The sequence below is a fragment of the Aphis gossypii genome, chromosome X (genome assembly GCF_020184175.1).
Source record: "Aphis gossypii isolate Hap1 chromosome X, ASM2018417v2, whole genome shotgun sequence".
In the NCBI taxonomy this organism is placed as follows: domain Eukaryota; kingdom Metazoa; phylum Arthropoda; class Insecta; order Hemiptera; family Aphididae; genus Aphis; species Aphis gossypii.
Genome location: NC_065533.1, coordinates 36,997,840 through 37,014,480, shown reverse-complemented (window position 1 = coordinate 37,014,480; position 16,641 = coordinate 36,997,840). Strand labels below are relative to the sequence as shown.

General features: G+C 23.0%; 1 protein-coding gene and 1 long non-coding RNA gene across 18 annotated transcripts; one reads left to right on the top strand and one right to left on the bottom strand.

Moving 5' to 3' along the window:
• Positions 1–797: 797 nt before the first annotated feature.
• On the bottom strand, positions 798–4,966 carry LOC114132960 (dynein light chain roadblock-type 2-like). Of its 2 annotated transcripts, none has more exons than XM_027998571.2 (4): positions 4,873–4,966; positions 4,561–4,650; positions 4,271–4,438; positions 798–1,594 (listed from the first exon to the last, which is right to left on the bottom strand). In XM_027998571.2, exons 2-4 carry the CDS (start codon positions 4,640–4,642, stop codon positions 1,542–1,544), a joined length of 303 nt encoding a protein of 100 aa, XP_027854372.1. In that variant the 5' UTR covers positions 4,643–4,650; positions 4,873–4,966; the 3' UTR covers positions 798–1,541. The 2 variants fall into 2 exon arrangements, with proteins under 2 accessions (XP_027854372.1, XP_027854371.1); XM_027998570.2 differs by having other exon boundaries at positions 4,795–4,961.
• A 133-nt stretch (positions 4,967–5,099) lies between these two features.
• On the top strand, positions 5,100–13,279 carry LOC114132961 (uncharacterized). 16 transcript variants are annotated; one of them, XR_007606362.1, is made up of 11 exons: positions 5,100–5,423; positions 5,484–5,713; positions 7,188–7,268; positions 7,910–7,989; positions 8,631–8,711; positions 9,354–9,434; positions 10,075–10,156; positions 10,797–10,878; positions 11,521–11,602; positions 12,243–12,324; positions 12,966–13,279. It is a non-coding gene; the product is annotated as an uncharacterized LOC114132961 (long non-coding RNA). The 16 variants fall into 16 exon arrangements; XR_007606365.1 differs by lacking the exon at positions 7,188–7,268 and having other exon boundaries at positions 5,101–5,423; positions 12,966–13,278; XR_007606366.1 differs by lacking the exon at positions 8,631–8,711 and having other exon boundaries at positions 5,101–5,423; positions 12,966–13,278.
• The last annotated feature ends 3,362 nt before the right edge of the window (positions 13,280–16,641 follow it).

Below are 16,641 nucleotides of genomic sequence, written 5' to 3'. Positions count from 1 at the left end.
TGAAATAATCATTATTTTATTGCTCATAAATAAATAAAAATTGTCAAATACTGTTATTGATACATATAATAATACAAATTAATTAAACTTTCATATAAATGTTATTATACATAAGGTTATATCACAGCATACTATGCACACAGTCTTTTAGTCATTTTTTTCAATAGATAATGAACTTTGAACCTTCTATAGAACAGACATGAAATTGTATTCAATTGGGAGTTGTATCTAACTTTAGTTAATCACCTAACTAGAAAGTACCTAGGTTGGGTTAGATTAATATTTCATATTTTTGAAGCAATGAACAAAATTCTAAAAGCCCGGACTTTTTGACCATGAAGCATGTGCTCTAGGGTTGATGAAAATAATTCTATGATAGCAATTTATTCATAATAAAAACATTTAGTCGTAGGACTTAAAGTCAATTTCAATTACAATGATAAACATCTTGTAAATTGTATCTACTAACAGTACTAACTATAGTAATTAGTAAGTAAGAAAAAATAAAAATTGTGAATGTAAACTAATTATTTGTAGCTCGTAGGTGTTGTTATAGCATACCCTGCAACACAGGTGAGCACGCCTATGAACATCCAAATTCATACTCCTCAGTACATCAGTACATGTCATAGTATGTTATATTTATTAAACATGAAAAGTTTAGGTATAAATTACAATAGGTACAAACAATAATAATAGCAAATTTACTTAATTTTTTTAATGTATCACCATACTAGACAATTACCTACGAACAATAGTTTAACATTAACATAAAACTCACAAAATTACTCTTGGTGTCAAAATAAAATAATGTTTATTTATTTGTTACTCTTATATTTTGCTTATTTTAAATATTATAAAAGTATCTAAAGGGCTAAAGCACGACAATAATATTCAAACTAGACCACAACAGAATAAATTAAATGCATAAAATATGGACAACATGATATCAAAAATAAGCAACATACTTTAAATATTAAAAAGCATTTTTAATCATATAAAATATGAAAAAAGACTTATAATCGTACAGTGTCCTTGTTTTCTACTGCTCTAAGAACTAAGAAGACACAATATCTGAATGTGTTGTTTCTATCTTGAAATAGGACAACATAGCAAATTTGTGGGTGAATAGAACAAATTTTGTGTAGTTAGATTAAGGATTACCTATTGGCTAAAATCAAGCTCAAAAAAAAAGAATATTATCAGTGTTTTAGAATACTTGATTTTTTAACTTAGTTAGGAACATTATGAAATTGTAATAATTTACTTTTAGTAAATGCTCGCAACTATATTGGAAATTGAAAAAAAGGTAATGTGTAACAATAAAAAATATGAAAAAATAAAATAAATAGTTTGTAGAGGAAATTAAAATAAAATGCTTGAGTAAGTGTTATATAAAATTATAAAAATCAATATTTAGTATGTACAATATTATTTGTAATTAACTAATAAATATTTACAAATTACTATTTTTGGATGTTATTTAAAATTAAATTTAAGTGCATTTTAAGAATTATTATATTATTAAAAAAATTGTTCTTTTATGACTGTGCTTCTGTTGGATTTTGAATTACGATCATTATGAAATCTTTATCTGAAACAAAAATATACAAATAATTTAACATCAGATCACATAATTATAAGCTTAAAATTGTATATAATGTACTAAATGTTAAAATATATTTCATCTAAGTATATGTTATAAATTTACACATACTAAAATATAACAACATATATTATATAATACTAAAATTTTATTAGTTTAAAATTATTATACGCCATAAATTAACAAGTAGTTATTTAAAGCTACCTTGTTGTATGTGCTTTAAAATAAATTGTAATCCACTCACAGGTTACAGGCTTAAGCAGTGTTTGAATTAAGGAAAAACATGAAAGAACTGGTCCCTCTTTTTTTAAAAAATATTTATGTGTAGCCCTAATAATTTTTAATTATTAATTGAAAATAAATTTTTATTATCCTATTTATAATTCCTATTTTAATCAATAAGACATTATTTAAATATTCAAGAACATACATTTTTTTCACTCTAGCATCTCCCTTCTAATTTTTCCTAATTCAAACATTTGGCTTAAGGCTGCATGTAGTATTCTTTTTACCAAAGCAAACCAGTTGACAGTTATTTTTTATTTGAGACAAGATTAGCAATATATTCGCTTACCTATTTAGTATACTTTATCTAACAAATTGAATAATATTAAATAATATTTTTCATCATATTAGTCATATTTAGTCAATTAGAGAATTTGTATCTCATTAAAACTGTGTGGAAAAAACATTAATAAACTTACACATTTAATGCTTTTTCAAGAAACATGTGGGAAGTTTTTATAACTAGAAACATTTTTTTTATTTTTTTAATAGCTCAATTTGGTGTTAGTGTTTTTTACAAGATTATTTTTATTGATGGCCACATGTGTACACTTTACTACTATTGTTAATATTTCTATTATTATTGTTAATGTGATTTATATTTTAATGTGTGTATTTTGACCAGATATAATAGAAAAAATATAAAATATAAGTATTTTATAAATAACAAGAAAATGTGTCTTAATTATTTTGAGGTAAAACACATGCTACAATTACAATATTGACGCATATAAAACGCTATGGCTAGAGAGATATTTGAACGAGATTGTAAAACATTCTATTTTTAACTATCAAGTGAATGTAATATAAAGGAAACATAGCATTAAAAAAACTAATAAAATAGGAAATGATTTGTTAAGTGCAATGCTGATAAGTGGCACATGGATATTGAAAAGATATTATAGTAGTCGAGACAATGGTGGTAGTCTTGGGTGATAGTCTCACCAGTCGGAGCTGAAGTTTCATGTAACAAGAAGATACCGATATTGTTTGTTTTTACTGATATTGTCTGTTACTTAATAATATGTTTCTACAATTCTGATTTTGGAAAAATAGTTATTTCTTTAAAAAAATTCTAATCGAAACATTTATTTATAAAATATGATAACATGGAATTCGATAAATTTATATGAAAATGTATTAATATTTAAAAAGTAATATGTAATTTATTCTAAATAGTTAATAGTATTAAATTGCTATTTTAAAATTCTTGGTAACAAGTGATACACTTAAACAATTGATTTCTTACCATTACTTTACAAACTTTTTAATAATTTAAAAAAATACTTCTATCAATATAGAAAATTTATTAGTAATATACTAATGTATATTGTATAGAAAATAGTAATGTGACTATTATTTTTATTTTTTTCACAAAAAATAATAAGCATTTAAATAAATTAAACCTTAAAGCATTTTCATATTTCTAAAGGTTCTAAGAAATAGCAAAGAAAGCTTTGATTATAATTTGGAGAACTAGGATTAAAAATTTAATTTAGCATATTCTGTGATTTTTTGAACTTTTAATAATATTTAAGCAATTTTACCAATTATTTATATATTAAATAAATAATTATATATTAATTATTTATATATGTAGGCACAGTGTTCATCATTTTGTAATACTTTATTCCAATATTACATTTGTGTTAGATAAGTATTAATAAATAAATGTTTGTTTATTTTTTTTCATATATATTTGGATTACTTTTGTTACACATTTAAGGTAATAATGTTAACACATATTTATGAAATTTAAGTGCTATAAAATCTCAACTCTATTTATCACCTCAAATTGTTTATAATGTTTATACATATTATTTATTAAAGTACTTCTACTTCTTAAAATTATTCATTTTTATAAATCAAATGTTTTGAATATATTAAACATTTTTTTAATTTGTTTAAGATCTTTTAATTTAAGTATATCTTTGTGTAGCATGTGTATCGTTTTTAAAGCATTAATATGACAAATATGAGATTAGTTCATCAAGGAGACATTCTACATCATAGAATACCTATAAAAATTTATTAGTTGCATAAAAATTGTGTAAATGAAGAAAATCTAATCTAAGAATTGTTAATAATCAACTTAAATTATACAAATATACAATCCATTTACATTAAATGTCTCAGTTAAATTATTCTATTATATTAAATATTAATATTATCATATTACCTATATTTATTTTATTATATTACACTAAAAAATTGTCTTTCATTGATGATAGTAATACTATCTTATCTTTTTAATTAAATATTTTAATGTAAATAGTTGTTTAAACAAATAAGGAATTACACAAATAATATAAATTAAATATGAAATTTAATATTTAATTATTGATTTAATTGAAAAGAAATATATTTGATAAATTGTACCTGGTGCCACCATTATCTCGTGTTTTTTAGTACGCATCCGTAAAAACATCAAATCGTTAGACGGATCCAAATCCCTCACAACACTCCTAGCTTTATCAGCCAACTGCTGTATCAATCCAGCATATTGAACAGAAGTTGAATTATCTAAAGTCGACTTAATAGGAATGCCTAAAACACATTAAAGATAATACATATTAAATGATCAAAAAAAAATATTTAATATATTATTAAACTACAGATTTAATACGTCAAGTATAATACTAATATTAAAATTATTGAAAAATACATACCTTCATTATTTACTACAATTGTACCGATTACTCCACGATGAGATTGGATACGTTTTAAAGTATCTTCGACTTCACTAGCCATTTTTATTTCTGAAATAAACTAGTTTGTTAGTGATAAATTAAGAAAAATCGGAAAAATGATTAGCAGTTTAAACCTAGCTAATGCAGTATCAATAATCTATTGAACTAATATAGTAATTAGTAATCATTGAAAACAAAGTATTCGTTACGTACAAAATAGGTAATTCCAATGTTTACACTTTGATGTAATAAAATATCAGATCGTCAAAATTCTAAGCGTATAATACTAACATAATATGTAAATAATAAGTTTTATAAAGCTGGTATCTACGACGTTGGTCAAATTATTCATCTGTCCGACAAAACTTTACAAGCATCTGATATACTGATAAAAGATAATAGGTACGAATGCGGAATGATTATGCACAGACTTCTATACTAACGCATTCTATGTAGAAATCAGTGTGATTATCTGAGGAGCGTCCTTGTATATTATGTATATTGTTATCTTAGAGCTTAGATAACGCACACGTTTTTGAAGACATCTAGTTTTTTTGATTTTTTTTCATTTATTTTAAGATAGATTTCAAAACTCAATCTAACTATCATACAGCAAACTATTGTACAAGTCATTCACTTAAAATCGGCGAGTTCGTCATGCACGCTTCGGGTTTTTATACTTTTTGTGCTTATCGCTACGCTCAGAATTTAAAGTACCTACGCTGTATTGTACGTTGAATACTGAAATATTCGTTAAGTTAAGTTAGGGTATTAACTGTTTACATGTTACCTCTGAAAGCCAATAGTTAGGCTTCAAAACAAAGAGCACCAATGTTGATTATGTAAGCATTACAATGTTATCTATTATCACCAAGACTTAAATTTTTAAAATTTAAAAATAGATAAACGAAAATGTGTAGACAACAATTTGGATACATCCAAATACTATAATATACTATATAGTATTTGATATACCATATTTTCCTCCTCGCCGAATGAAAGTGATGAAGACAGCCAGAATCTATTTTACAGCTAGCAGTTTCCGCAACTAACTTATAGGTTGTATTTACACCTTGTATGCACAATTAAGTCATACATGTTTTTGATAAAGGCAGTTTAAATCAGGTTTAAGGTAAGATTTCCATCATGTCATTAAATAAGCAGTACCTATAGTCAAGTTATCCTAGCTTAACGATAAAATGTATTCACCTAATACAGCGGTTTACAACCTTTTTTCATTCACATACTCTTTGACCTCTCTCACCATTATTTCACGTACCCCAAATATCAATTTAGAATATAAATCAACGAAAATAATTTTTTCGTATACCCCCTTAGATCTTGTCGCATACCCCCTTAGATAATGTCACATATCCCAGGTTGACATAAATAGAAAACATAAAATATTTAAAAGACATACCTAGGTACATTACAAAATATGTAGGTAATTATCGGTCTTCAATGTAAAGTAAGGTTTATTCATAAAATAAATTATAGAATTGTTATTTGATAGTTATTTGATTGAACAATATCTATATACCTAAGTATGTAGGAAACTGGATCTTTAAGGTTCTCTACAGTACCTATAATGAAGAATTTTAGCTTATAATTATATTTAGACAACACTACAATAGGTGACATTTCAAAAAAGTTTGCCTTGTAATTTTAAAATATTCAGATTTGCTGGTTAAACATTAAACAATATTATAACAAATTAAAAATATGTATAAAAAAATGTTTCAATTATCAAAGTTCATTCGATTCATGATCCTTAAGATACATCTGAATAACACAATATACAAATTTTTCATAATCTTATGTCAGTTATAAACATGTTAAAAAAAAGTATAACAAAGACATTGATTTATTAATTAAAATAAATAAAAGATGCTATTTTTTAAATTGAAACGTTTGAATTGTAGGTTATATTAAGTATGAATAATTCGTACTTCAATTTATAAATTCTATTTATTAATTGAAATATATTAAAAATATATTGTTATAATATAACTATTTTATTATCAAAATTAATAATTCTAAATTGGAGTTGTAAGATATATTAATGTATAGAGTATAATATGCTGGTGTAGCCTTCATAAATATTTTAACTATTGTAGATAATTTAAATTGAGATTAAGAGACATAAAATAATATTGTATAATTTCTTACAATGCGTTTATTGTATTTTATATTTTGAGTATTCCATACTTTCATTTATAAACTATTTTTTTTTTTATATAACTATCTGAATATTATAATGAAAGTATTAATCATCTTATAACTAACGTTAAATTAATATATTTGACTTAATTTAAAATTTTATTTGTACAATATTTTTAATTGAGATTAATAGACATATATTAATATTGTATCAGTTCTTACACGTTGTTTAATGTATTTTATACATTCATTGTTTAAAAATTATTTACATTTTAACTATCAGTGAATGTTAACTGAGAATTTTTAATCTACTTATATATTTATACTAAAAGTAGGTTCCAATACCAACTCTAAACATTATAGATTCTTACCTATTTATAAAAAAAAATGTTTGATTATAGTATAATGTATTCTATAACATTTATTAATTCAATTTTTTTTTTTAGATCGTGCATACTTTCCTTTGATGTAAATGATGAAACTAAAGAACAATGGAGGACTGTTTTTTTATCAGAATTATATCTTTGGTAATTTACATAATGTTAATGGTTTTTATTTTTTTAAAGAATTTAACTTTTTTACTTATAAAAATTGATAATCCTAAATTGGAGTCGTAAGATATATTAATGTATACAGTATAACATGCTGGTGTAGCCTTCATAAATATTTTAACTATTGTAGATAATTTAAATTGAGATTAAGAGACATAAAATAATATTGTATAATTTCTTACAATGCGTTTATTGTATTTTATATTTTGAGTATTCCATACTTTCATTTATAAACTATTTTTTTTTTTATATAACTATCTGAATATTATAATGAAAGTATTAATCATCTATACTAACGTTAAATTGATATATTTGACTTAATTTAAAATTTTATTTGTACAATATTTTTAATTGAGATTAAAAGACATATATTAATATTGTATCAGTTCTTACACGTTGTTTAATGTATTTTATACATTCATTGTTTAAAAATTATTTACATTTTAACTATCAGTGAATGTTAACTGAGAATTTTTAATCTACTTATATATTTATACTAAAAGTAGGTTCCAATACCAACTCTAAACATTATAGATTCTTACCTATTTATAAAAAAAAATGTTTGATTATAGTATAATGTATTCTATAACATTTATTAATTCAATTTTTTTTTTTAGATCGTGCATACTTTCCTTTGATGTAAATGATGAAACTAAAGAACAATGGAGACTGTTTTTTTATCAGAATTATATCTTTGGTAATTTAATAATGTTAATGGTTTTTATTTTTTTAAAGAATTTACTTTTTTACTTATAAAAATTGATAATCCTAAATTGGAGTCGTAAGATATATTAATGTATACAGTATAACATGCTGGTGTAGCCTTCATAAATATTTTAACTATTGTAGATAATTTAAATTGAGATTAAGAGACATAAAATAATATTGTATAATTTCTTACAATGCGTTTATTGTATTTTATATTTTGAGTATTCCATACTTTCATTTATAAACTATTTTTTTTTTTATATAACTATCTGAATATTATAATGAAAGTATTAATCATCTTATAACTAACGTTAAATTGATATATTTGACTTAATTTAAAATTTTATTTGTACAATATTTTTAATTGAGATTAAAAGACATATATTAATATTGTATCAGTTCTTACACGTTGTTTAATGTATTTTATACATTCATTGTTTAAAAATTATTTACATTTTAACTATCAGTGAATGTTAACTGAGAATTTTTAATCTACTTATATATTTATACTAAAGGTAGGTTCCAATACCAACTCTAAACATTATAGATTCTTACCTTTTTATAAAAAAAATTGTTTGATTATAGTATAATGTATTCTATAACATTTATTAATTCAATTTTTTTTTTTAGATCGTGCATACTTTCCTTTGATGTAAATGATGAAACTAAAGAACAAAGGAAGACTGTTTTTTTATCAGAATTATATCTTTGGTAATTTACATAATGTTAATGGTTTTTATTTTTTTAAAGAATTTAACTTTTTTACTTATAAAAATTGATAATCCTAAATTGGAGTCGTAAGATATATTAATGTATACAGTATAACATGCTGGTGTAGCCTTCATAAATATTTTAACTATTGTAGATAATTTAAATTGAGATTAAGAGACATAAAATAATATTGTATAATTTCTTACAATGCGTTTATTGTATTTTATATTTTGAGTATTCCATACTTTCATTTATAAACTATTTTTTTTTTATATAACTATCTGAATAATATAATGAAAGTATTAATCATCTTATAACTAACGTTAAATTAATATATTTTACTTAATTTAAAATTTTATTAATACAATATTTTTAATTGAGATTAATAGACATATATTAATATTGTATCAGTTCTTACACGTTGTTTAATGTATTTTATACATTCATTGTTTAAAAATTATTTACATTTTAACTATCAGTGAATGTTAACTGAGAATTTTTAATCTACTTATATATTTATACTAAAGGTAGGTTCCAATACCAACTCTAAACATTATAGATTCTTACCTTTTTATAAAAAAAATTGTTTGATTATAGTATAATGTATTCTATAACATTTATTAATTCAATTTTTTTTTTTAGATCGTGCATACTTTCCTTTGATGTAAATGATGAAACTAAAGAACAAAGGAAGACTGTTTTTTTATCAGAATTATATCTTTGGTAATTTACATAATGTTAATGGTTTTTATTTTTTTAAAGAATTTAACTTTTTTACTTATAAAAATTGATAATCCTAAATTGGAGTCGTAAGATATATTAATGTATACAGTATAACATGCTGGTGTAGCCTTCATAAATATTTTAACTATTGTAGATAATTTAATTGAGATTAAGAGACATAAAATAATATTGTATAATTTCTTACAATGCGTTTATTGTATTTTATATTTTGAGTATTCCATACTTTCATTTATAAACTATTTTTTTTTTTATATAACTATCTGAATAATATAATGAAAGTATTAATCATCTTATAACTAACGTTAAATTAATATATTTTACTTAATTTAAAATTTTATTTACAATATTTTTAATTGAGATTAATAGACATATATTAATATTGTATCAGTTCTTACACGTTGTTTAATGTATTTTATACATTCATTGTTTAAAAATTATTTACATTTTAACTATCAGTGAATGTTAACTGAGAATTTTTAATCTACTTATATATTTATACTAAAGGTAGGTTCCAATACCAACTCTAAACATTATAGATTCTTACCTATTTATAAAAAAAATTGTTTGATTATAGTATAATGTATTCTATAACATTTATTAATTCAATTTTTTTTTTTAGATCGTGCATACTTTCCGTTTGATGTAAATGATGAAACTAAAGAACAAAGGAGGACTGTTTTTTTATCAGAATTATATCTTTGGTAATTTACATAATGTTAATGGTTTTTATTTTTTTAAAGAATTTAACTTTTTTACTTATAAAAATTGATAATCCTAAATTGGAGTCGTAAGATATATAATGTATACAGTATAACATGCTGGTGTAGCCTTCATAAATATTTTAACTATTGTAGATAATTTAAATTGAGATTAAGAGACATAAAATAATATTGTATAATTTCTTACAATGCGTTTATTGTATTTTATATTTTGAGTATTCCATACTTTCATTTATAAACTATTTTTTTTTTATATAACTATCTGAATAATATAATGAAAGTATTAATCATCTTATAACTAACGTTAAATTAATATATTTTACTTAATTTAAAATTTTATTTGTACAATATTTTTAATTGAGATTAATAGACATATATTAATATTGTATCAGTTCTTACACGTTGTTTAATGTATTTTATACATTCATTGTTTAAAAATTATTTACATTTTAACTATCAGTGAATGTTAACTGAGAATTTTTATCTACTTATATATTTATACTAAAGGTAGGTTCCAATACCAACTCTAAACATTATAGATTCTTACCTATTTATAAAAAAAATTGTTTGATTATAGTATAATGTATTCTATAACATTTATTAATTCAATTTTTTTTTTTAGATCGTGCATACTTTCCGTTTGATGTAAATGATGAAACTAAAGAACAAAGGAGGACTGTTTTTTTATCAGAATTATATCTTTGGTAATTTACATAATGTTAATGGTTTTTATTTTTTTAAAGAATTTAACTTTTTTACTTATAAAAATTGATAATCCTAAATTGGAGTCGTAAGATATATTAATGTATACAGTATAACATGCTGGTGTAGCCTTCATAAATATTTTAACTATTGTAGATAATTAAAATTGAGATTAAGAGACATAAAATAATATTGTATAATTTCTTACAATGCGTTTATTGTATTTTATATTTTGAGTATTCCATACTTTCATTTATAAACTATTTTTTTTTTATATAACTATCTGAATATTATAATGAAAGTATTAATCATCTTATAACTAACGTTAAATTGATATATTTGACTTAATTTAAAATTTTATTTGTACAATATTTTTAATTGAGATTAATAGACATATATTAATATTGTATCAGTTCTTACACGTTGTTTAATGTATTTTATACATTCATTGTTTAAAAATTATTTACATTTTAACTATCAGTGAATGTTAACTGAGAATTTTTAATCTACTTATATATTTATACTAAAGGTAGGTTCCAATACCAACTCTAAACATTATAGATTCTTACCTTTTTATAAAAAAAATTGTTGGATTATAGTATAATGTATTCTATAACATTTATTAATTCAATTTTTTTTTTTAGATCGTGCATACTTTCCGTTTGATGTAAATGATGAAACTAAAGAACAAAGGAGGACTGTTTTTTTATCAGAATTATATCTTTGGTAATTTACATAATGTTAATGGTTTTTATTTGTTTAAAGAATTTTACTTTTTTACTTATAAATTGATAATCCTAAATTGGAGTCGTAAGATATATTAATGTATACAGTATAACATGCTGGTGTAGCCTTCATAAATATTTTAACTATTGTAGATAATTTAAATTGAGATTAAGAGACATAAAATAATATTGTATAATTTCTTACAATGCGTTTATTGTATTTTATATTTTGAGTATTCCATACTTTCATTTATAAACTATTTTTTTTTTATATAACTATCTGAATAATATAATGAAAGTATTAATCATCTTATAACTAACGTTAAATTAATATATTTTACTTAATTTAAAATTTTATTTGTACAATATTTTTAATTGAGATTAATAGACATATATTAATATTGTATCAGTTCTTACACGTTGTTTAATGTATTTTATACATTCATTGTTTAAAAATTATTTACATTTTAACTATCAGTGAATGTTAACTGAGAATTTTTAATCTACTTATATATTTATACTAAAGGTAGGTTCCAATACCAACTCTAAACATTATAGATTCTTACCTATTTATAAAAAAAATTGTTTGATTATAGTATAATGTATTCTATAACATTTATTAATTCAATTTTTTTTTTTAGATCGTGCATACTTTCCGTTTGATGTAAATGATGAAACTAAAGAACAAAGGAGGACTGTTTTTTTATCAGAATTATATCTTTGGTAATTTACATAATGTTAATGGTTTTTATTTGTTTAAAGAATTTTACTTTTTTACTTATAAATTGATAATCCTAAATTGGAGTCGTAAGATATATTAATGTATACAGTATAACATGCTGGTGTAGCCTTCATAAATATTTTAACTATTGTAGATAATTTAAATTGAGATTAAGAGACATAAAATAATATTGTATAATTTCTTACAATGCGTTTATTGTATTTTATATTTTGAGTATTCCATACTTTCATTTATAAACTATTTTTTTTTTTATATAACTATCTGAATAATATAATGAAAGTATTAATCATCTTATAACTAACGTTAAATTAATATATTTTACTTAATTTAAAATTTTATTAATACAATATTTTTAATTGAGATTAATAGACATATATTAATATTGTATCAGTTCTTACACATTGTTTAATGTATTTTATACATTCATTGTTTAAAAATTATTTACATTTTAACTATCAGTGAATGTTAACTGAGAATTTTTAATCTACTTATATATTTATACTAAAAGTAGGTTCCAATACCAACTCTAAACATTATAGATTCTTACCTATTTATAAAAAAAATTGTTTGATTATAGTATAATGTATTCTATAACATTTATTAATTCAATTTTTTTTTTTAGATCGTGCATACTTTCCGTTTGATGTAAATGATGAAACTAAAGAACAAAGGAAGACTGTTTTTTTATCAGAATTATATCTTTGGTAATTTACATAGTGTTAATGGTTTTTATTTTTTTAAAGAATTTAACTTTTTTACTTATAAAAATTGATAATCCTAAATTGGAGTCGTAAGATATATTAATGTATACAGTATAACATGCTGGTGTAGCCTTCATAAATATTTTAACTATTGTAGATAATTTAAATTGAGATTAAGAGACATATAATAATATTGTATAATTTCTTACAATGCGTTTAATGTATTTTATATTTTGAGTATTCCATACTTTCATTTATAAACTATTTATTTTTTTAATATAAAGATCTGAATAATATAATGAAGGTAGTAATCATCTTATAATTTGATTTTAATTTAATTATTTTACTTTAAATAATATTGTATTCTTTCAGTATTTTTAATTTAATTTAAAAGAGATGTAGTATTAATTGTATTTCTTACAAATTTTTAATTGTATTCTATGCATTTTGGTGTACTCAATAGTTTATTGAAGTTTCGTTGATTACTTATTTATTTCAATAGTTTTTAGGATCAGTCTTTTTTATGTATATTTATGTATATTTTATAATTTTTATTCATGTTTAGAATTGTGTTATTATACTGATACATTTAAGTTATATTATATTAATTAATACACTTTTATTTCTGGTGCATTTTAACTAGCCTCTTAATTATAATAATTATGTTAGTAACTGACTTAGGTATGTAAAATGTATGTAGTTTGCGACTTGATAAAATTAAATAACCAATTTAATTTTTATGTAAAGTCATATGTCTAAACCTAATCTTATCTTAACTTATTATGGTCATTTTTGTTTGTAAACCAATTATTTTATTTAAATGATATAAAATAGTGTTGGTTGCACAATATAGCACTGTTTATCATGATATATTTCATCTTCCATTCATTATAGTTTTATTGTTCAAAATATTTCTGAGAATCATAACCTTCATTTTTAATTATTCATACTGATATCTTATAATGAATATGATATTTCTTTATAAATATTATTTATTCAATAGCCAACTCGTTTTTTACTATTCTATTATCTGACATTATAGTAAAAAAATTCTATTTTATATGAATAATTTAACATGCAGAAAAACTTTCAAAAATTATTGAAGTAGAGATATTAAATGTTTCCACTTTAATTAAGAGTGGTTGATGATAAAAAGTCAAGGACATATTTATAATTCTTCATAAAATAGAAACTTTGTATGGAAAAATTACAATTCATAAAAATAATAAGCAATCAAAACTTTAAGATTATTTTAATTAAAATTAATAATTTGTTATGTACAAAAAATATATCTGATGTTATATGCTGTGTATTGTATATGTATTTACAATCAATTAAATAAAACTAATATTTAAAAATATATATAATTCTATTTTACAAATTTCTGAAAGGAAATAGTTAACATTTTTTTTTCTGTTTTCTTTTAAATTAATGTATAAAAAAAATCCAATATATTCACTATTAAGCTCCTTCTTTTTAAATTTTATTTTTCGTAAATTTATTATACTATTAAGTATAAAGGAGTATAAATGGATTCTTCAGAATGTATAATTGGTTATGTTAGATATAGAGTCAAAACATGGTGGCGTAGCATACTTTTAATAATACTAGTTACTTAGAATTTATAGATAATAATTATTCAAATGATTTATCCTATTATTAATTTCCTTCATATTCTTTTTAAAATGTATTACTATTTACTAAAACAAAGGTTGCAACTCAAGTTAAATGTGTGTTATAACAATATGGTGAAGTGTATGTTTTTCCCAAATTCAGAGTCTGCACTCTGCGTTATGGATAATGAACAAAGGAAAAGTGACACTACCATGCGAGTAAAGTACTTGAGAAAACCACTAGTGGACTATATCATACACACTCATTACACTTAAGTTAGATTATCACTTATCAATTGTCGTATAATTGTGTGACATATCATCAGCCACAAATGGATATAGGTACCTAGCAAAGTATTTAGGGTAAATTGATTCTCGCAGTCCCCTATTATAACACCTTAATATATTTGTATCGAAGAGAATATTATAATATTATTGTCTATGACATATGGTTCTCAATGTTTTCTAAATTCGACCGTGTTATAAGCAGTTTATAAAACACAAATGAAATTTAAGATTTTATAACCTCCTTCGTAGTAATTTTATTGAAAAAATATGAACGCCACGTCACAGAAAATATTCCTTTCTACACGTATTGTGTAAACGTTTTGAAGCTCTTAAACGACAGATCTACAGCCGCTGTTATTGGTCTCAATATTGTGTTCGTAGTTATCACGCAATACCATAATAATTATTCATTGCCGTGTAACAAATTTACCAAAGTCAACAATATTGCAGCTGGCTAATGGATATAGCGTTATAGTTGACAATAATAAGCAATTAAAAAAAAACCCGAAAACACTCTAATCTACTGTACAGCAGACAGGTGTCAAATGTAGTTAGGTATTTCGTCATTAAGTTGGACGAGTGGCCGAGTGGGTTATATTGTAATGGATGTGTTCGATTTAAATTTTACAATACGTCCATTATTGTACCTATAATACGAATAGGTAGGTACTGAATAATATCGGTGTACCTACGTCATTGAGAGTAGATCTTTATGCATTCGTGTGGCTTAAAATTACGATACCGGCTATTCACGGTAGACGGTGGGTAGGTAGTCGATATTTATAAAATATGTAAAACTGTCTAAAAATGATTTTATCATCGAAATATCGTATAATGTCCTGTGTTCTTATTCTGTGTATTAGGTATTCGATCGCAGAATCGTAAATGATTTTTCTTTGTTGTCCGCATTGTTTTTATAAATCGATTTGAATACCATTAGTTATTCATCAGAATATAATATCACATCGCATTTTTCCTATTACCTAACAATACCTACCTGCTTATAATAATATATGCACCGAAGTTTTTAGTAGTCTACCATAATTGCGTACGGCGTACGTAAAAACTGTCGGAGTGCGGTGTGAATTAATAAGCATACACAATTTTTCGAACAGTGAACGCCTGTAGGTAGATACCTAAAAAATAAAACGAAATCTGCGCCAACAAGGTTATAATGGTGAACGATTTCATACGAATGCGTTCATAATTTATATTATATTGTCAACAACAAGCCGGACGATAACCCGAATACGCGTCGGTATTATACGCATAGTTATCTGTTCGTTATAAGTGTATTCACGAATTCTCAAACGTACGAACACAAGAATATTACACGACAAAATACAATGACGACATTATAGTGGTAAGTAGGTCACTGTAGATTCTATACAGTACCTACAATACAGTGTATACTGCTGTGTGTGTGTGTACGAATATTATGTGTGTTGGCGTAGAAAAGAGTCGCACAAACACCGGCTATTATTCTATAATCTGTTCTGTGTAAAAACATGAAAAATAATAGCCACAGCCTATAATATCGTGAACCGAGCAGATATTTTTATTCTCGGTTCACGGTTAACAATTATTTCGTTTATCGTGTGCCGTCGGCGGACCGAGATGGCTATAATATTACCTATTATACTTATTATTTTACAGTCCGTTTTGCTGCGTGCATGTAGACCGATAAACATTTTAC